The following is a 22498-nucleotide window of genomic DNA, read 5'->3' as shown; positions in this document are numbered from 1 at the left end:
TGTAGGACGGGACATGCCGCCTGTTAGGCGATATTACAATTTTTCAGACAAAGACAACGCTGTTAACGGCCAGGTACTCATTTTACACCTGAGTACGGTGAGAGAATGTGAGTAAAGAGCCTTGTCCAAAGACTCAACTATGCACCGAGCGCGAGGCTCGAACCCAGGACTTTCCGATCTCAAAGCGGGTGTCATACCACTAGACCATTATAATGCACTAGACCCATGGTCGACTAGAGTACTACCTATAGTTACGTCATGACTAGACCACATAGCCGCACTACTGTAGGAGTGTTCATTGATAGATGGATGCGTGTGTGTCATAGAAATAGCCTTAGTGTGTGTGTGTGTGTGTGTGTGTGTGTGTGTATGTGTGTGTGTGTGTGTGATAGTCAAACTTTAGTAGGTTTAATGAAGTCTTGTCACACACGCGTGATACACCTATACGAATTTCCCTGCCACTGCCACCCAGACACACTAACATCTGACAAGGAGTGAGGGCTGTGGAAGAACCACAGACTACCGTGTGCAAACATTGGCGATTGGTATCGGATGGCAAACTGTGATCGTTTGAATTTGAAATGATTCGAAACACTCGTTACCCCTCCGCTCGCTCGAATCCTGATCGTTTCAAGCTCGTCTCACGTGTCAAGATCGTCTCAAGCTCACAACCCGCCTGATCGTTTTACGATCGAGTGATCGTTTTACTAACTCGCTCTTCCGGCATTGAGATCGAGCACTGACTCGTGGCTTGGCGCTCGGTCGTCGATCGAGTAAAAGCGATCAAATAACCCAACACTACCTCAGAGTTACTAATCGCCGTTTGGATGCTGTCTGGAGCAGTCGGGAGGCCGTCTGAAGCCATCTAGGAGATCTCAGAAACGTCCGGAGCCGTCTGGGGTTGTCCGGAGGCCATTGAAGCTATATGTAGCCACGCAAATGCCGTCAGGAGCCATCCGGAGACCGTCTGAAGCCTCTTAGAGCCGTCCGGGTGCCGTCTGGAGCCATCCAGAAGCCTCTGGGGCTGTTCGGACCCATCGCTATTCGTCCGGAGGCCAGTAAAGCCCTCTGTAGCCGCTCAAAAGCCTATGCGAGCCGTCTGCAGGCCGTCCAGAGCCGCCTGGTGCCGTCCGAAACAAAAATATTCAATGGATGTAGTAAACCTTTTATTGTATGTGTTGATGAAAAAGTAAGTAGGTTGTAAATATGAAGTAACAATGATGTTGAAACAACGAAACAACAGGTATATATTCTTTGGGGGGGGGGGGGGGGGGTAATAGATAGATAATGTACGCAAACAATTACACATTTTAATCCTTTCCAACCCTCAACCGCACCAAGATCAATAAATGCGTTACAGCTCACACTACCCGCCGCCAAATCAAACGACACTCTGACACTTTCTCAATTCCCCAAACAGCCGCTAGATCAGAAGACCCGAGAAACTTTTGATTATGAGCGACAGTTGCAAATTGTTTTGGTTTGAATCGTGTAAGAAATTCGACGCTATTAAAATTGTATGTATAATTTCACTTTCACCTAAATCGGAACAATGTTGTTGAAAGATTTATTTTAAGTTGTTTTGTTTTTGTTTGTTGGGGTTTTTTTTTTAGGCTGATACATATACTACCTGATCAATTGCATTATATGCAACTACTACATGTAAAGTCATGTCATAAAGCGCTTTGAGCACGTTTAGTGGATATTGCGCTATATAAAAGCTCAAGTTTTTTTTGTTTTGTTCTTTTTAATGTAATTTTTCTTTTTTAATTCTAAACAAGAGATTTTAAAGTCTTGTTTATTTTTTTAACACATACTGTTATCGATCTGGCATTAAACATATTGTGAATTTCCAGATAGTATAAAGATGAAAATTGATCTCAATAAAATTATCGTTATTATCATCATCACCATCCTCACAGGGACGGCTGGTAATAATGGGCAGGGTGGGCAAATACCAGCCTGTTTTTTTCAAGTTATATGCTGTATTACCAGGTCTAAAATAATCAAATTTAAATTAGATAATTTCAAAAGTTACTACTTAAACTTTATACTTCGTACTGAAATCAATTTGTGTGTATTTTTAATAGGTTGCGAATCACCATGCATCCCGTAATGCATAAACCAGGATACGCTCCTGTTCTTTTTTTATCACCCCCCCCCCCCCCCCCCACTCCGCCCACATCGTCATCTCATCGTTACGTCGCCTGACGGTGAACTAACTCCGATTTTTGCTGTCTGGCCTCTCTAGTACTAGGTCGGGCTAATTCAAATGAGCCCACCTTATTAACCAGTGAAAACTAAATAGAGATTTTGGCAAACGAACTTTTCTTATTTATTGCCTTACTTGTGCTGGTACCATTGATGTAATGACTTTGGGAATGTTCCAGTATTGAATTAAATTTATTAATTTACTAATTTTATATCAATTTAGTATTAATTGGTGTTGTTTTTATATATTTGTTTATCCATTTAAACTTTTTTTTTTTTCTCGTTTTCTTTAGTGCTTCTCAAAACTCATTTATTTAAATTGTTTTCTTATTTGTTTTTTTGTTGTTGTTGTTGTTGTTTTGGGGGTTTTTTTTGTTTTGTTTTTTAACAAATTAATTTGTTAGTTCTTTTTTTTTAAAATTCTTAAAGTAATTACCGCTGTATTTTTATTGCCAGACAAAATAATTTTGCAAAACAATGTAATTTTCTATTGTATTTCCTCTAATAAAACAAAACACTTTTATTCAAAAGTCACGACTAAATAAATATATAAAATACAACCACCATTTTGGTTTTCTCAACAATTGAATTAGTATACGAGAAATACTCTTCTGAGAAAGGAGAGAGTTGAATTCTAAGTTATAGAGGAAATACGGAAGGGTGGGCAGATTCCGTACTTGCCCGTCCTGAAGCTAATACATACATAAGATAGTTCGCGATGAAGAGGCGGGCAGCTCGGGTTGGTTGGGTGAGGAGTAAAGATAACACGGTCGTTATTGTTATAGTCTAACGAATGCATGAGGAGAAATTGGTAACATTATTTTGTCTTAATTGTATTGTATGAAGTATTGGCGAAAGCCTAAGATTAAATAAACTGTGTTTTTGTTGGTCTTCTTTTGACTATGGAACTGATACTGATACTTGTCATAGCAGACCTGCCTACTTGAAATAGGAAAATAAAAATCGTAGTTTTCATGGCTAATAAAATCGTAGATATTTTAACTACCCTTTAAAAAAATGACCGGAATTTCGTCTGTTTTGATAGATATCAAATTTTTAGAAACGAGAAAAAATGATTGGAAACGTAATAATGATGGTGATGGTTGTAGTGATAGTGGTAGCGGTGGTGGTAGTAGTAATGATGGTGGTGGTAGTAATGATGATGGTAATATTATTATTGTTATTATTATTATTATCATCATCATTATTATTATTATTATTATTATTATTATTATTATTATTATTATTATTATTATTATTATTATTATTATTATTATTATTATTATTATTATTATTATTATTATCATCGTTATTATTATTGTTATTGTTATTATTTTTATTATTATTATTATTATTATTATTATTATTTTTATTATTCTTATTATTATTATTATTATTATTATTATTATTATTATTATTATTATTATTATTATTATTGTACGTATTGTTGTATTTTTTGTGGTTATTAATGGTATCAGTTTATTGTTTGGTTCCATTTACCATTTTTTTCCACTTTCATGTATGTGGTCATCAAATTGTATGATTTATTGTCGAAAGCCTAAGATTGAATAAACTTTGTAATATTGTAATATCGTATGGTAACCATCATTGTCGACGACATCGTCGTTGTCATCATAATCATCATTATCATCATCATTATCATCATCATCATCATCTTCATCATTAACAACAACAACAATATTAACAACAAGTACTACAATAGCAATAAAAACAATATCAACATCATCATAAAATTTCCGTCATCGTCTCCACAAATATCATTCTAACCAACAGCACCACCAAAACCACTACCATAATTACATCCTCCTCCACCACCACCACCACCGCTACCACGATTCCAACCACTACCACCACCGGCACAATCATTCTAATCATCAAGACAGCAGTAAAATGCAATTTGAGCTCTGAATGAAACTCGAGTCATATCGCTGTTGTTGCTTCTCGATTAAAACTTTAAGGTTACCACATACTACTGAAAACCAGTAATGTAACAGAAATATTAATCTCGCCGTTGAGGGATTAAAGCAAATCTTTAATTTTTCGAGTGAACGAAATGGACTTGTATTGTCAAGGTGTTGTCGCATTATGTCTCGTCGCTTTATTTTTTTAGTTGTATTCTCTTTCGTGATTCATTTTTGATTACGTTTGGAATAATTAAAATCTACTGGTATTGTCATTTCATTATGAATGTGATTATTTGTGGTTGGAATATTATTTTTTAAAGGTGAAAAAAAATAATAATTAAAAAAAAATAATTAAAAAATAAATAAATAAATAAATAAATAACTTTAAAAAAAATAAAAAGATAAATTAAAAAAAAAACAAAACAAAAAAAAACAAAAAAAAACAAAAATATATATATATATATATAATATATATATATATATATATATATATATATATATATATATATATATATATATATATATATATATATATATATATATATATATAATGAGTGTTGGTGGGTACTTGTAGGTACGAAAGTGCTCGATAATGGTGGTTAGAGCTAATATATAAATGTAAATTTTCACTCACATTATTCTTGCCAAGACGATTCGTTTCAGTGTTCCCACCTCATCAGTCGGCATAATCCATTTGAGGTGGGAACACTGAAACGAATCGTCTTGGCAAGAATAATGTGAGTGAAAATTTACATTTATATATATATATATATATATATATATATATATATATATATATATATATATATATATATATATATATATATATATATATATATGACCTAATCATCTTTGCCCCACCACTGTAAATAGGCTAGAACCGCCACTGCATCCTCATCATCTTTTGTTTGTTTGTTTGTTGCTTTAGGTCTCTTCCAACACAATTGAGGTTATATGAGAGACCGCTGAAACAAAAAAAAACAAGCAATCTAACAAAAATAGTACAAATGTCAATCAAAATCATAACCTAAAGATATCATAAGCTAAATTATAAATAACCAAGAACAAACAGGCAGAGGATTTACAGGAAAAAAAATATCCCCTGTCAAAAATACAATCACAAACCAAAGAAGCAGGATAGGCTAGTAAAGAGAAGAAGAAACGACATCACTATCGGATCGTACACCCATGCGAACATCATAGGTATATGATTCAAGGGTGATGCTCCCATCCAACCACCCGCCTCATCATCTTAATCATCATTATCATCATAATCGGACAGGATACATCAGTCAATGCACAATTGCATCACCATTTTATGTCAAGGTCGTTGGATTGAATCCTGTTTAGATTATCGGCAATCTTTAGTTATACGTGGCATTTAATTAAAATTCAACTTATCGGTGGAAATTGTGTTGTTGAAACGGCTCAATTATTTTCCCAACTTATTTAGCCTATCCGGTAGTTGGTAACTGATGTATTGAATGTTTGACTTCGAGTACGTTTGACTCCGGTTATTAAGAAAATATATCAAGGCAAATGTGATTTCTTTTTCTACAACCTTATCAAATATTTCCAATTTAGATTATTTTAAATGTAGAAATATCGTTATTTATATCAGAAATATTGTAAATTTTCCGCAGATGAAGAATCTGAAATTAGATTTTTTAAAATTTTAATGACAATACCACCCCCTTTCACAAAACAAATACTAATTTCCTTAATTTTTCACGTTAAAATATTAATATGGTTGTTGATATCAAACTTATTGTAAATTTGACGCTGATCAAGAATCTTTTGTCCAAACTGTAAATCTGTCCCCGCGGAATTATGCCATTTTTGGGGCAAAATTATGCCAATATTATGCAACAAAAAAAAGGCAAATTATGCCATAAATTCGACATTATGCCAAAAAGCCGACATTTGTGCATGTTCCTGCGTGCTTTTGTAACCCCCAAAATCTAATTTTCACAATAAATATGAATACTGATAGGTTTAAAAGCTACATTTTTCATTAAAAACAACCAAAAAGCAGAAATATATACCAGACTATTGTTTTTTTTTTTTTTAGGGTTTTACTGCGCTTGCAACACATTAAGGTCATATCAGCGCCAGTAAAAAGGAAGAAAATGGGATAGTAAAAATTATAGAATTACAATTAAAGCACCCAAGAAAAAGTAAGACAGGGGAACTAGGAACAAATCAGGATCAAATGTAGATTCCAAGAGCATACCACCAATGTACTTAATCTATAAGTTTCATCCGGACACAAGCAGAATCCAACAAAGAGGAATACACTCAAATGCTTACATTATAAATTGAAAATAACAAATATAATAATACATAACAGAGAGATGATTTACAAGGGAAAAAAATATAATCTCCCAAAACAATACCTATGCATTTGACTGTTTCCCTCCGAGCTAGGACTCTGGCCAGGGCCAGGACAAAACCAAGTAATCTCATTTCAAGACAGACAGAAAGCATGTTGAAAAACAGATACAAGTGGATAGAAGACACAGTATGTACCCCCCCCCCCCCCCCCCCCGCCGCCCTTCCCACTATGGTCAGGTTTTCTTTGAAAACGAAAATACAAGGCCAACATTTTCATTTTTTCCTGGAGGGACAGGTAAATCGAAAAAGAATTTTGACCACTTTTTATTGATCACGCCTTCCGACTTACGGACAGAGGTTGACAAATTAGGAATGGGCAGAAAATTGGCCAGCCTCCGTTGACTGTTAAGAACATACACTCCGAATTTGTTCCTTTTTCGCCAGACATAGGTCACCCGGGCCAGTGAACGGTAGAAATGCTATATTTTGGCCATCATGCAACAAGACCCAGTGGCTACTGGATGGCTCCCGGCAGCTCCAGAGGGCTCTATGAGGCTACAGATAGCCTCCGGGGCATGAGGGGGAGTTCCAGGTATGTCCCCGCCCCCACGAGGGATTGAATTCGTCCAAACCGACTTCCATCTTGTATATATGCATCTCTGTTCGTAGTCAGGAAAGCTGCGTACAAGGGTTGCCGTGACTTATTTCGGCTCGAAACAGGGCGTCGTCCATAATGAGCTTCAGAGGGGTATCCCCATTCCCTCTCTCTCTGATCTTATTTAGCCAGTTCTCCATAATCGTCTCTCTCCGGACATCGGGGGGGGGGGGGGGGGGGGGGGGGGGGGGGGGGGGGGGCTGGATTGCTGCCCTTATCAGGCCCCATTCTCTAGGCGTTGTTGCTAGCGTTCCTGACACTATATGCATTGACTTGCGAAGTTTTACATCTACCTTCTCAACGTTTCTGCTTCTACCCCACACTGGAGCACCATACTCCACAGTGGAATAGCATAGTGCCAGGGCGGACGTTCTCAGGAGTGCTTGGTTAGTGCCCCAAGTCGATCCCGCCAGCTCCCTCAGAAGACTTGCGTTTCTCTATCTTCCGGGCAACTCCTTTGAGATGCACCCGATAGGTAAGGCTGCGGTCCAGCTTCACCCCTAAGTATTTTGGATGCGGCTCATATGGGAGTGGCTGGTCCCTGACAAGGACGTTCAGTTTGCGGGTGTGCCATGCACTGCATAATATAGGTGGAATCCATGAGGGGGAGTTCCAGGCAGATTACAGTTCTAGACGGCCTCCAGAGGCTCCGGACCGCACCGCACCCTTCGGACAGCTCTGAGAGCCTCCGGGTATCCTCAGCAGAGTCCTAATACTGATACACATCCAGAGAGATGATTACAGGGAAATTTTAAAAAACATCCCTTATAGAATAACATGTATTAAACTCATTCATTGCTTTACTCACGAGCAAGGACTGCAGACTTAAGTCCAGGTCCAGGCAAAAACAAGTCGGACAAGCACTTATAATATTATAAGAAAAAAGGACCTCACTCCACTCATTTCCTGGCATATCATGAATCAAGTCGAGCAGTGAAGAAAAAACATTTTTAAAGAAAGAAATGCAACTCTTCAAATGAGACTCACTTTTGGTAGCAATGGTTTATTTCATTTATCAAATCATATCTACATATCAGTATTTTACAAGTGCCAATGATGGCCAATAAAATAACTAATCTGGTCAGCATGTTATGTTCTTAGTTACTTTTTTGGGTGTTAATGATCTTCCCAAGGAAAATAAAAATGATTCAGGTTCAAACCCGGAACCTTCTGGATCACAGTGCAATGCCTTAACCACTCGGCCACTTTGCCCAAAGGAAATTCATTATTTTCCAAAACGACTTATCCTTTTAACAAGGAATGTCTTTCAAATCATAATTTCTACCTGCAAAAATATGATTATGAGTGCAGGTCTACCACTATCTTTATTTAAAAATCAGAATAGAGATGCAACTTAGGGTTCCAATGAAGCCGAAGTCAGGCCATTGTCACTGCTTTATCTGTGAAAGTGATAAGATATGATGCCATATTAATTTAAAATCAAACCACATCTGTAAAGGGTTATAAATGAATATCTTGTCAATTGTATAACTCAAATAAAACAATAATAATGTTTTTAAAAAAAGAAAGCGGGGAGCTGCAAGGTCTGGGCCGGACGTCCCGCTTGCTGAAAGGAAATTGATGTGCATTTCGAACCCAACACCTCTCATTTCCAGGTGCATTGATTGCCGCGTAATCCTGTCTGACAGAGATTATTGCATATGGCCTCTCATGCATTATTGTGTCCATAACAGCACCTTCCCGTGGTGTTCCCCGTTTCTACTGAGTTTGTTATGGGCGCGACCGAGTCCCCGGCGGTATAACCGGGCTAGGGAGTAGGTGGGACCCCTTCCTCTTAAGGTGCAGGAGACAGAACCTACCGATGAGTGGTACACGCTCTGCTCCTCACCCACCCACCTCACACTCATTCTCTAGTGTGGTGTCCTCTGTATGTCCTTACTTTCTTAATCTACCCCTATAGCTCATACTTGTTTCCTAGTGCTGTAACTTTAACACTTCTATACTCCCTCTTTGGTCGACCTGTGGCCCATGTCTTCTGTATGACTATCTGTGATTGATTGTAATCATGTATCCTTCTTAAAAAATTGAGATTTTTAGGGGAAAGGGCTGGTATACCTTTGTTTTAGGCCCACAGAATCTCTCATCGACACAAATGACCCAGGACGTGACGATCCTCTGTTTATGAAATATGGCCCTTTAAGCAGAAAGAATAACTGAAATAGATAACTGCAAGCCAGGAAACAGTAGGTGGCGGGGAATGGGCGACCGTCAATCATGAAAGAGACTGTGGGAAAGACGAAATGAAGGCTACTTGACTAGACCCTATAAAAATTAATTATATGAGGAACATGCATCTGCAGCTCAACTCCTGATGTTATGCAGCTGACAAGGAATACAGGTTAGGGTGGGAAGACAGACCAGAGACTCCCCAGCATGCCATGACAAACAAAAGGAAAGCATACGAGCTCGGACGTCGCCTCGAAAAAGGTCCGCGCCAGACAGTGAGTACCCAGGCTGATCTGCGCGAAAAGTCAGCTACTGGGACAAAGAAATTCCACAAACATTTGAATATTTTACAAATTAACATTTGTGGAATCAGGAATAAAAAGACAGAGCTGAAGAAATTATTAAATGAAAAGGAAGTTCACATTGCTTTACTTCAGGAAACCCTGTATAAAAATAGCGATCCATATATTGCTGGTTATACATACTATACCTGCAAATGTGACGACTGCCGTGGTGTTATTACTTATATAAGAAATGACATCACGGGAGATGTTACTTCTAAACCATCACAGAACTCAACTGATGTACAGAAAGTCACCTTATGGCACCTAAATAAGAAATTTACCATTTACAACATTTACAACCCTCCACGGTGTACTATAAACCTAACAGATCAAAACAGTTCCCAATACAACAACACAATAATTGCTGGTGACTTCAATGGCCACTCTCCACTATGGGGATACAAAAATCTAAACAACACAGGAAAAGAACTAGAAAAGCTTTGCAATACAACCAACCTCACCATTTTACAAAATGCAGACTCAGTCCCGACACTTCTTCACAGAGCTCATATGTCCCTGAGTCATCCCGATCTAACCATCATCTCCTCTGACCTTCTGAATTCTTGTCACATTAAAGTCCTGGATGAAATAGGCAGTGACCATAAACCAATTTTAACACAAATAACAGTTCAAACACAGAAGAAAACATTTGAGCAGAAATCCAAATGGAATTTCAAGAAAGCAAACTGGGATGTTTTCACAGCAACATTAGATGACCAGCTTCCAAAAATTACAGATACATCAAGTGTAGAACATTTAAACGAAGCCCTCACCAAAGCCATTCTTGCAGCTGCAAAAGCAGGAATTCCAAGAGGTAGTCGACAGAATTACAAACCCTTCTGGAGCAAAGAAATTGAAAAAGCAGTAAATGCAAGAAAGGAAACAAGGAAAAACTTAGAGGAAAACAAAACCATTAAAAACAAGATTGAGTACAATAAAGCATCGGCAATTGTCAAAAGAACTATTAACAACGCTAAAAGAAAGAAATGGGCAGACACATGCGCTAATATTGACCTCAATCAAAATGGGAAAAAAGCATGGGCCTTACTTAATCATCTTAACAATGAAACCCCGAAAACCAACCCAAAGCCCATGAAAACTACAGAAGGAACAATCGTAGATGACCAAAAAAAAGCCATGATCTTCAACAAACATTTTGCTTCAGTAAACAAGGCATCAAAAAGAAGTGAAAAGGACAAAAAATTGATTAAAGACCTTAAACATCAAGAAAAGGCCCCAAAAGCTATCTCATATCTGTTCAAAGAGGGCTTTACCATGTCAGAACTTCACAGAGCTATGAAAAAACTCAAGTTAAGGAAATCCCCTGGACCAGATAAGATACACAATGAAATGCTCCTGCATCTTAGCGTGAGAGGTAAACAGATGCTTCTCAAACTTATAAATCTAACATGGGAGACAGGAATAGTACCAAGGGGATGGAAAAATGCTATTATAATTCCAATCTTAAAGAAAGATAAACCACCCGACGAAACGAAAAGTTACCGACCAATATCTCTCACCTCATGTGTTGGAAAGATCGCGGAGAGAATGGTAAATAACCGATTATACTGGTGGCTGGAGACATGTGGCCTACTAAATAAATATCAGGCAGGCTTTAGGATAGGGCAAAGAACAGAAGATCAATTGTTTAGATTAAGTCAAAAAATAATTGATGGCTTTCAAGATGGAAAACATACAGTCGCGGTTTTTGTTGATCTCCAACAGGCCTATGACAAAGTATGGAGGAAAGGGTTGTTATCAAAAATGATGGACTACGGAATTGATGGAAATCTCTACTTCTGGATTAAACAATTTCTCAGTAACAGAACAATCCAAACAAAAATTAATAACGGACTGTCAAACAGAGAAGTATTAGAGGAAGGTCTCCCACAAGGATCCTGCCTCAGCTGTACTCTCTTTCTTATTTTTATAAATGATCTACCAGAAGTATTACAGACAGAAAAGGCCCTATATGCTGACGATTTAGTTATGTGGTATACTACAAAGCACCTACCAATAGCCTCCAATAGAATAAATGAAGATTTAGAAAGCTTAAACACCTTCTGTGATAAATGGAAATTAAAAGTAAATTGCAATAAAACAGTCTACTCTATATTTACTAAGAGCCATCCTGTTTCCAAGAAAGAAATAACACTCTCCATCCAAGGCCATCGACTCGCGAAAGAAGAAAACCCCACATATTTGGGCATACAGTTAGACAGACAACTATCTCTGAACAAACACACTCAGAATGTAAAAATCAAAGCCACAAGGAGACTCCAGTTACTAAAACGACTAGCCAGTACTAATTGGGGAGCAGACAAAAACTCGCTTCGACAACTCTATTTAGGCTATGTGCGTTCCGTCATGGACTACAATTTAGCCCTCCAAAATGTAGGTAGTAAAAACACACACAAAACCTTGGACAGAGTACAAAACCAAGCCCTTCGCTTCATCTCCGGTGCCCTGAGATCGACACCCACAGCAGCATGTGAAATACATACTAATGTGGAACCACTTGGACTTCGCAGAGAATCAGCAGTGCTTGAAATGGTTGAAAGATACAAACGAAAAGAGGAAAACCATCCAAACAGAATTCTGGCAGAGAAATGGAAACCAAGAACAAGATTAAAACAAAAATCCCTGCTACACATTGCTAACAACTTGAATGAAAGACACAGACTCCCAGAAAACAGAGAAAAATCTATTTTAATCAGTCAAAAACCTCCATACGCCGAACTAAAACTTCCAAAAATAAAGACTAACCTCATAGAAGAAACAACAAGAAATAAAAACAAATCAGATATACAAACATTAGCAATGAAGACAATACAAGAATACTCAGACAACTGGATACATGTTTACACAGATGGATCTGCCCACAAAGGAACTAAAAATGCTGGGTATGGGTTTGTAGTAGAATACCCAGATAAAACCTGTGATAAAATCCACAATTCTTGCGGAAGCTCCTGTTCAAACTACGAGGCAGAGGCAGTTGCAATAGAAGCCTCACTGCGACACCTCTCTTCTGTTTTCCAGCTAAACCCTTCAAAACTTCAAAACACTGTCATCTTCACAGACTCCAAATCGGTTCTCCAAGCTCTCGATTTAGATAAACTCTCCTCAACGTTCAATAGTTTAAGATCTCAACTAGATGAATTCCTTACAACACACAGAGTAGACTTATCTCTCCAGTGGATACCGGGACATTCAAATATACCAGGAAATGACAATGCAGACAGACTAGCCAGACTCGGATCAACACTTTTACAACCATCATTTCCAGTATCCTTAGACACAGCGAAACAAATAATCAAAACAAATAAGAGAGAAGAATGGATGAACAGTTGGGCAATGAGCACCACGGGTAGATGTATGTTTTCCCATATGACCACTCCTGTAAAGACTGATTGCCTAAATAAGCTCAGAAGACACCAGCAAAGCATCATCTTTCAACTAAGAACACAACACATACCGCTCAACAACCATTTAAGCAAAATTACAAAAGACACATCCCCCTCCTGCCCCCTATGTCAACACCCCAATGAAACAGTAACACACCACTTGCTTGAATGTCAACCTCTTGAAGATCTGAGATGCACATTCCTCCCACCAAATCCAAGCATCAGTAACACACTTTATAGTCACCTGGAACAACTACAAAAGACATCTAACTTCTACGTTATGGCACAAGACCGAAGGGCTAGAGCTCAGGTGGTCGCTGGTTCGGATAAGTAAGTAAGTAAGTAAAAAAAGAAAGCAACTTTCAAACAATTCAACAGATCTACAAAACAAATTATATTTTGAGAAACGAAGATGCAACTTCATATGCATACTTTTCATGTTTTGTCTCCGTTTGTTGTTATACATGTAAGCTTTTGTCATTAATTCAAATATTATCCTTTGTAAAGAAATGATGTTGTTTGTTTTTGAGAATAAAACACATGTGAAAGCACAAAAAAATATATAACTAATCCCTATTTCTATTCTTCCTCATAAAAAAACGGTGTTTAAAATAATAATAATAATGGATAATAATTTCTAATCAATAGAACAACTCTGCTTTAATTTATTCCTTTCCCATTCATCAGACCAAATCAAAATACGAACAGCCGACTATGTTAAAATTATTATGAAACAATCTAATACATAACATTCTTATATTTTCTTCTTCAGAGACCCATTATCTAAAAAAAAAAAATTATACACATATACAGGGTGTTGTTTTTTATTACTACCCAATAAAGAATTGAATTAGCTTAAAAACTAGAAATATTTAGGTTTTTTTTACATGGTTTTCCACCACTATTGAAGTTTTTTTGTGGTGAAAATTTCAGAAAGATGCCATAAGCCGTTACAATACTGTCGTGCTTTTCGTAAAAAGGGAGACATTTGACTCAAGCTATTTTTTGAGGCAAAAATTAGAAGAATTAGTGCACCTGATTCAGTTTTACTTTCATATCAAATTTGGAAAAGAATCCAATAAACAGCAAAGTAGAAATATCATCAATTTTCCCCCCTCAGACATATTGGTATTGGCATAAGAATCTAAATCCAGAGGATAAAATCTGCAATTGGTTGAGATTGTCCCTCTCCCATAATAAAATCCAGAAAGATCCAGATCGCCAAAGTGTCAATATACATAATGTATAATTCTCTGGCATCGCTGAAACAAAGTATAACCAACCTATCTCATAAAGGAAATTAGCAAATCAATGCAAACTGTGTGGCATTACCAAGAGTACAAAGAAATGAAATGTACCTTTCTGACTTCAAGAAGAACATTGACAAATTCAACAAATATAAAGTTTAGTTCTTCAGCATTTAAAAAGAATATCTCAACATTTGGAAAATTAAATCTAATAAATAAAATATTTTTACACATTATAATGTTAATGTAGTGTCAAGATTCTTCCTTTGACTTTTGCTGTTCTTGGGACTTTCTTTGGTTTAGTAATTCCATATCAATTCTTTCTTTCGCTCTGAAAACCTGGGGAAACAATGATGCAAGCAGTATTAGTCACAATTTATTTCATGGAACTAGTATTCAAAATGTCAAATGACTAATAATGGCTGTACACTTAAATACACAGAAAGAGTAGTACACACTAAAACAGTTAAGGTGAACATTTTGATAACAAAAGAATGCTACTATTTTGTCATCATCAATCATTGGTGACTTCAATATTAATACAAGGCAAGACTAGGTAGCACTCCAATCTTATAATCTCAACTATTTTTAAGCTAGTGGTGGTGGTAGTAGTGGTAGTAGATGTACTAGTAACAGTAGTTGTACTACCACTACTAGTAGTACAACAGTGCATATTTTCACTGGCTTCAACAACACCACAATTTTTTTTTAATTACACAGATTTTTCAGCTTCCTGACTTTAAAAAAGATTACCCCCCACCCCCCCCCCCCCCCCCCGCCCAGCATGATTCAAACCTGGTATGTCGTCCAGAAATTAATTGAAATGTGAGACAATTCAGACAATTGTTACTTATCCACTTTCTACAAACTAGAGCACACAGAAAAGTCACTCAAATACAATTGCTCCTGATTAAGTTCTTATTTACGACTTCAAAGACTATTGGAATGCTGATTACTACGCATACTCATTCAATAACTGTCTTGCATATTCTAACTTCATCATTATCCCATAGACTTAGTTAGGAGTTGAATCACGCCATGTAACAACTGAACAATGTTATGTTCTTACTCAATCCAACTGATAGGTATGGATTAATGCAAAATAAACCTTGAAAATTCCATGTAAAACAAAACGCTTTTTTGTCATTCATAACCAACAAGAAGGTTATGAGTCACTGTTAAGTATCCTTAAATTCACCTTTGATTGTATGTACAACGAGCCTCCTTTGGATTTGTCATTGACTTCAAAAAGATGCTCATAATTCTTTAAAAGGTGCTCCACATCATTAATGTCTCCAACATTCAAGACTTGTTTAGCCTCCTGTACATTGAAAAGAAAAAAAATAAATAAATAAATAAGTCAATAAATGTGATTCAAGCTTACTTCTTAAGAATTTTTTTAAAAATCAATTATGCACATAAAGCATATCTAAAACTTAACTGCTCCCTATAATGTCATATTCATTTTGCCAGAAAGTCATGTGAAATGAAATTTCTTCTGCATAAGCCTACCAATTATCCTATACTTACTTAAATGCTCCTATAATCTGATAAGATCTATAACTTTTTATTCAAACGAGTTGAGTGGAACATTGTGTAAATTGTTTGAACCCCACAAAATGCTAATATCTGAAATCATATAGATGTCTTCTTTTGAGTAATAATTGCAAGTGAGTCTGTTTGTGTGTGTGTGTGTGTGTGTGTGTGTGCATGTTAGTGATATTTAGATTATTCTTGTAACTGTGAAGTGCATGGAGCATGACATAGTCATGGCTATGCACTATATACAAGTGCTATATATTATTACTATATTAAAAAACCCTGACAGACTTTTTAAGACGCTAAAAAAATGATTAGATCCCAGGGAGGAACGCGAGTTGGAAGCCTTGTCAACAGGTTGATAGAAAAGCAATTGGTTTGACTCCTTCATTTATCTTAGTTGCCTCCATTGTCAGTTTTTATTAAAAATTACTGATTCTATTAAATGTCATCTAGATAAAGCTAGCCATTTGAGTTCCTTGTTAAAGTAATATCAAAACATTCTAAAACTGAATACATATTTCTGTTTAATTGAGTCAAAACAGAAAATGTACTCAAATGGTTAAATATAGTGAACGAACAATGGCTGGCATATAACAAAATGAAGACCATTTGTCATTAAGTATATAAAAAAAAAAAATATTCAAAAATAGGAGGAGAATTCTCAACAAAGGCAAACTATCTGTTTAAAATAGGAAATGTCAAATTTTGATTGTTGAAAAATAATCCCTCAAAATCAGAAATAATCCACCAGAGATCTGGTATCTATGCTAAGACACATAAAGTTCTTTGCCCATACGAACCTGTAATGTCATTCCAGAAACTGTGTCTGCAGCAGCTTTGCGAGCTCCATGTCTTCCTCCACCTGCATTCCTTGCAGCTTGTTGACTAGCATTATACTCTTGTTTTACAGCCCTTGCAAATGCCCTGCCAACGACCTGCGTGGCAGCTACGACGATCTGGGCTATGTATTTAGCCTGCATGGAAAAGAAAGTATATAAAAATATCTTGCTAGATTTATCAGCAGTTCTTTGAGATGGAGCAGCATCTATAGAAAATATCATCAGTCTTTAGCTATCAATTACAGTGCCTCTGGATAACAACATCCCCTGGACAGCGGCATTGACCTCTGGTCCCAAATTTTATCCTATATATTACTAGTTGTAAAAACCTCAAAATAGCGACATAGATTTCAGTAAAACCCTTGTTTAGCGACATACAGTGCAACACCCTGGATAGCGACATTGACCTCATGTCCCAACTTTTTTGCTATATGTTATTAGTAACAAACACCTAAATATAGCAACATACATTTTAGTAAAACCCCTGTTTAGCGACATCATTATAACAATAATCAGCAGTTGATACTGATGCTTAATACCCGACCATCTTCATCTCATACTCTTAACCAATTTAAAAAACGCCTTTTTTCTCTCCACTTTGCTACTGACCAGTCAGAACACATGTTTACTACACTGCAATGGAATCAGCGCTAGTTCATGGTGAACCACAGCAAAAAAAAAGTTTATCAGTAGATGGAAATCTCAAGGGTCCATTAACCATCCCCGTTAACTACCTGTCTGAGGTCACTGGAGGTTAAATGATATCATGATCAGGAATACCGTGTCCAATGTAGGCAATTATGAATATTTATGGTCTTATAATCAGGGGGAATAGCGGGAAAAACAATAACACAGCCTCTTTCACTTTATTACATATTGAAAAATATTTGAAAAATCAGTTGTTTCTCTAAACATCAGTCAAAATTTGATCTTATTGTGGTTAATACCCAGTTTTGGGGTTTTTATTTAAATATCGCAAGATGCAGATCTACTAATATTTAAGTGTTTGTAAATTTCGGTTTTAAAAAGTCAGCAGCAGTATCTCGTGGATTTGATTTATTATAATTTTTTTCTACCATCTTGAAAACCCCGGAATGACGACATAATTTTCTGGTCCCAGGCGATGTCATTATCCAGGGGTTGCACTGTACATTTTTGGTTAAACTCCTGTTTAGTGACATCAATATAGCAATAATCGCCAGTTGACATCAAAGACTGATACAAAACAAAAAAGCCAACATCATGCCCAGCATCATCTAAAAAAAAGCCTCCTACTCACTGACAACGATATCACTTTGTTAACGACCAAATTTGGCACTGGTTGCATAGAAATACGGCGCTATCCGGGGTTGCAAGATGGCTACTGGCAAAGAATGGCCACACAGAGAGTGATGTTCCAATCATTAGTTTTAATTTTTTATTTAAAAAAAAGAAAAAAGCAGCATTCTTTTTCAATAACAATTGTTTTTCTCATCTAGTCAATTTTATGTTTATCAAAACCGATGAGTTTTTCAAGAGGGGACAAAATCTTTGTAGCTTTTGGCCAAGTGGAGTTGCATTTGGCCACTTTCGAAGTCTAAATTTATTTTATTTTTTTTTATTGACGACCATCAGGCAGTCCTGGCACTATTGATGCTATACATTTTAGTAAAAATACTCAAAACATCCACCAGTCGGATATAACGTACCAAAGCACAAAACTCTATGTAATCTTGAGCATTTATGTCTGATTGATAGAACTTAGTGAGAACTAGTCGTAAAAATGGCTGTCTAAAAACAATAACAAAGAGCTGAGTGACGTCAACTTCATTCCTGTCACTATCGATCACCGATTGCTAACAACTCCACTGATAAATCAAGAGGAAATTAAGATGAGTTCTGTTGTATTATTAAATGCCATTTTTTTAAAAAACATCTGCACTCATGCCAGGATAAACAACAGAGGGAAAATGGTATTTGAGCACTGTTTATGATCGAAATAATGACAATATACACAATTGAGATTGAAAACACTACCGCTAAACCCTTGACAACAGGTAACGAATACATATTCTAACACGGTTTGGAGTCTTATTACAGACACTGGTCTTACCAGGCCCCCTTTTTCCACCATCTTGAAAACCTCAGAATAACGACATAATTTTATGGTCCCTGATAAATTCAGTTTTGGAGTGGCTATGTACACGGTAACCGGGCACCTAGCATCAGGATCTACGTACACGGTAACCTTGTACCGTGCTTTGGGAGGGAGGGGCGAAGGTGGCATTGAGCTTGGTGCACAGTAACTTATGAATTATGACCTCAATTCTTTCATTCCTACTTTGGCAATTTTCAATTGCATTTATTTTTTTATTTACCGCGTGTGTTTTTAAAATAAAAACGCATGTTTTTAGAATAATATCTAAACTTTATTCATGCCAAATTTCAGGGCTCTATATCTATGCGCAGACACTTTTTAACTCTGCGCCGAAATGCCATGTTTACATTATCTTCTCATCATTGCTGCCAGACGATATCAATATTCTAAATTTAGTTATGTACTATTTTAAATTTAGTCCATATTATTTTCAGTACTATTATTTACTATGTTTTTATTTTGAATACATACTTTCCAACTTTATTTATGGGCATTTTATAGTTTTTGTTTTAAAAGTTTGTATATTTCTTCTCATTGTGAAATCCGATATTAATAATATTGATATTTTATATGCTTTAATTTTATTTTATTTTGCTATCAAGTCATCAAGTTTCTTTCCCATATGCTTAGATATATTTGTTATCATTTGTATCCATAGGCCTTAACCTTAATAATTATCATGGTAAGAAGTTCTATTAGTTATAAATTTTGACACCACCACACATTGAGATTGAGAGAGAAGGGAAGGGGGGGGGGGGGGGAATAACATTATATTAATTGTCAATTCAAATGATGTAATAGCAATAAACCCAAAGTGGTTCAGCATAATTTTTTAAGTATTAAAAGCTAGAACTTTCCTTCTAATTAAAATAGGGAATCTGTTTCAATTTATTTGAACTTTTTCAATCGACCATTTTTAACAATTAAATTGCCAGAGGTAAAAATAAACTCATTTTATGTCATTACGCAAAATGTTTATATCTTTTCATTTAAATACTCTCAAACCCTTTTTTATTCTCTATGTATTAAATCTAAGAGGGGAATTATTTGCAATTGTTTCAGTGAGATATTGGGGATAAATCCAGAAGTGATATAGCAATTGTTTCTCACGTCTAGCCGAGTTTTTAATTATGTAACATTTGCGTCATATTATGTAATAATGTGTTAATTTGAAATGTTTATCTTCCTCTTTATTAATGTAAATGCATTGTCCTCAATAAGACGAACATTGTGGTATACAATATATATGATAAGAACTCCATATTGACTGTTTTAACCATTTTTTTTATTAACATCACGCGATTTCGGTCACAACTTTGCAATGGTAATTTTGGGTTAAAAATCGGTCTGAAATTTCAGACTTTGAACTGCCGTAACTACATTTCTAATCAAGATAGAAACAAAATTCAAACTGTTTTGTAATCTGTGTTGCCAGCTCTTTCATATGGCATTGGTTTCAAGTGTGTGAGTTACATTTAGAATTTCTATTAAACTCTCTATTAACAGCAACACTGATTTTTTTTTTTTTAATCCAGATAATAGTTCCCCTATTGTTAATGCAGAATAAATCGTTTCCACCAATTAAGCTATAATCGCATGGCTTATCTTTTACTTTTAATGATAAAAGACTAAGATCTGGTGTGTTAGGTTAAAGTAAGATTCAATCTCGTTTTTATGTAACACACACACACACACAGAGCGAGGTACATCCACTGCTTGTATTGCAGCGGCAAACCAGTTACCGGAGTTGCCGTGTAGATCCTGAGGCTAGGTGCCCGGTTACCGTGTACGTTGACATAAATAAAATGTTGAGCTAAGATTGCCTCACTCCAAACTCAAATAGATTTGAATGAGATAGAATCCCATCTTACATCATTCACATGACTAAACAGGTTTTCCTCCCAACTGGTTTTTCTTTTTTCATTAATAATAAAAATTAACAGACATTTTCCAACTTTTCAGAGTCAGTGAGTCAGAACTGAAGTTGTAAGGCAAGAGGAAAGTCCTGAAACTGAAACGATGACCGATGGTCTCAACAAGTGATAAACTAGGCACTTTGATAAAATTTTCAAACTCAAAATATCTTAATTTGACCCAGTCAGGGGGATGGGACTTGAAAAAACATAAAATTTGATACCTTATTTGTTTATCTACGACTTACGGTTCCAGAGTTATTTATATTTTTCTGTTGACATTTTTTGTCAATTTTACAGAGAGAATCTGTGATCTCACTGCTGCCTCAAAACCAGCATCTCGCGGCTATCGGGAAATTTTGAGTTTTGCAGTCAACATGGCCCACTTATTGTTTTCAGTAATTTTGTTTCAATTAAAAAATAAATGGCAAGTGTTAGGTATCATTTTAAAGGTGAGAAAATAAGCTTTATTTTCATATAAATCATTTTCATGTATGAAAAGTATGGACAAAATTAAGGATAAATGAAAATGGAAAAAAATATGAGGTTTTTGTTAAAAAAAAGTGGGGTTGATGGCGGAAAAAATAAAATAATGAGCGAGTGTATCAATTTTGATGAAATTTGGCAGAGATGTTCTTCAATTGATTGTCTATCGATGTATGAAGTATAATTAAAATGTATCCATAATTTAAAAAGTTCTTATAAGTCAAAATTTGATAAATTTTTATTTCAATAGCTTTCTGAGAAATACAATCAGGAATTAAGAATAAAATATACCGTTAGAAAGCTTGTTTTGTGCCCTTTAAAATGATACCAACATTAGTCACATAGGTTCACAAATAACGCCATGGTGACCAAAACATTAAAGGGCCAAAAATAAAGTTCCAAAAAACGAGTTTCACCTTACAGTGAGCCTATCGGCGGCCACTGAACTGGAGTTATCAAAGTGCCTAGATAAACCTCTCTATGAACTCTGTGTAAGTCACGAACACAAAAACAGCATTGCAAGAAGAAAATAACTGGGACTCTGACTTACGGCCGGTAAAGACATTCTCTTTCGTTATGTTTACCTCTCAAGGTAAGGCTGATGAAACTTACCATTTAGAGACGTCGACCCTTTCCTTGTATTTGACTGTTTACAGGTCACTCAACTTTCGTTTATCTAACATGTGCGACTGGGTAATATTCATAATAAAGACGGGCAGGTAGTCGATACTCATAATTTAGGTTGTGTTTATAGAAGAGTAAAGTTTGCTGCCCCAAACGTAAACAAAGGTCTAGAAGCACATGGCAAACCACATGTTCCTGTCTTGACAGCTCAAGTTCCAATGTAAATTATAGAAAAAAATAACCTTTAAAATTTTGCTGCTAGGTGGCAAAAGAAACACATATTCATAAATACTCGATCATGCATCAAATAATGTCTAGATATGGATATTTTATGGAACAAAAGGTAAAATTTATCAAAAGTTACAGTCTATCTATTTTTAGACCAGAGCAAATTATTGCGCTGGTGTGAACAAAACGAGAATTATTCGGAGACTGATTTTCAGAATAATTTAGTCTTATATTATTATTTCTGCAACTGTTAGATTTTATGTAAACATATTTTCAATACTGAAAGTGTATTGCCTACAACTCAAACTACAAAATTGGGAGACCTATATTGTGCGTAAATTTTTCCGGTCCCTAACGAAAATCACTAGGAACTTGTTATTGTTTACGTTTGGGGCACCTAATTATACTGCTCTATTGCCTGT

The 22498-nt window shown here is 36.0% G+C and overlaps 1 protein-coding gene across 3 annotated transcripts; it reads right to left on the bottom strand.

The window, feature by feature from the left end:
• Window positions 1-8102: 8102 nt before the first annotated feature.
• Window positions 8103-21923, bottom strand: LOC144970333 (mitochondrial import inner membrane translocase subunit Tim16-like). 3 transcript variants are annotated; one of them, XR_013644936.1, is made up of 5 exons: window positions 21837-21923; window positions 16650-16823; window positions 15506-15628; window positions 13418-14646; window positions 8103-8662 (listed from the first exon to the last, which is right to left on the bottom strand). XR_013644936.1 is itself a non-coding variant. In XM_078909858.1 (4 exons), the coding sequence occupies exons 1-4, from the start codon at window positions 21837-21839 to the stop codon at window positions 14560-14562; spliced, it is 387 nt and encodes a 128-aa protein (XP_078765984.1). In that variant the 5' UTR covers window positions 21840-21923; the 3' UTR covers window positions 8103-14559. The 3 variants fall into 3 exon arrangements, 2 of the variants coding, with proteins under 2 accessions (XP_078765984.1, XP_078765982.1); XM_078909858.1 differs by having other exon boundaries at window positions 8103-14646; XM_078909856.1 differs by having other exon boundaries at window positions 8103-14646; window positions 21775-21862.
• Between the last annotated feature and the right edge of the window lie 575 nt (window positions 21924-22498).

The sequence above is a fragment of the Berghia stephanieae genome, chromosome 4 (assembly GCF_034508935.2).
Source record: "Berghia stephanieae isolate SIO BIC M18660-M18661 chromosome 4, UCSD_Bste_1.3, whole genome shotgun sequence".
NCBI lineage: Eukaryota > Metazoa > Mollusca > Gastropoda > Nudibranchia > Aeolidiidae > Berghia > Berghia stephanieae.
Note: the sequence above shows the minus strand (reverse complement) of the source record. Positions and strands in the feature narration are given on the sequence as shown.

Excerpts from the sequence above, each read along its gene's own strand:
- LOC144970333 (XM_078909856.1), bottom strand. Across the intron at positions 15,629-16,649 it reads TTTCTGGAATGACATTACAG|GAGGCTAAACAAGTCTTGAA; the intron begins GTTCGTATGGGC and ends TTCAATGTACAG. Across the intron at positions 14,647-15,505 it reads CGTTGTACATACAATCAAAG|GTTTTCAGAGCGAAAGAAAG; the intron begins GTGAATTTAAGG and ends TTGTTTCCCCAG.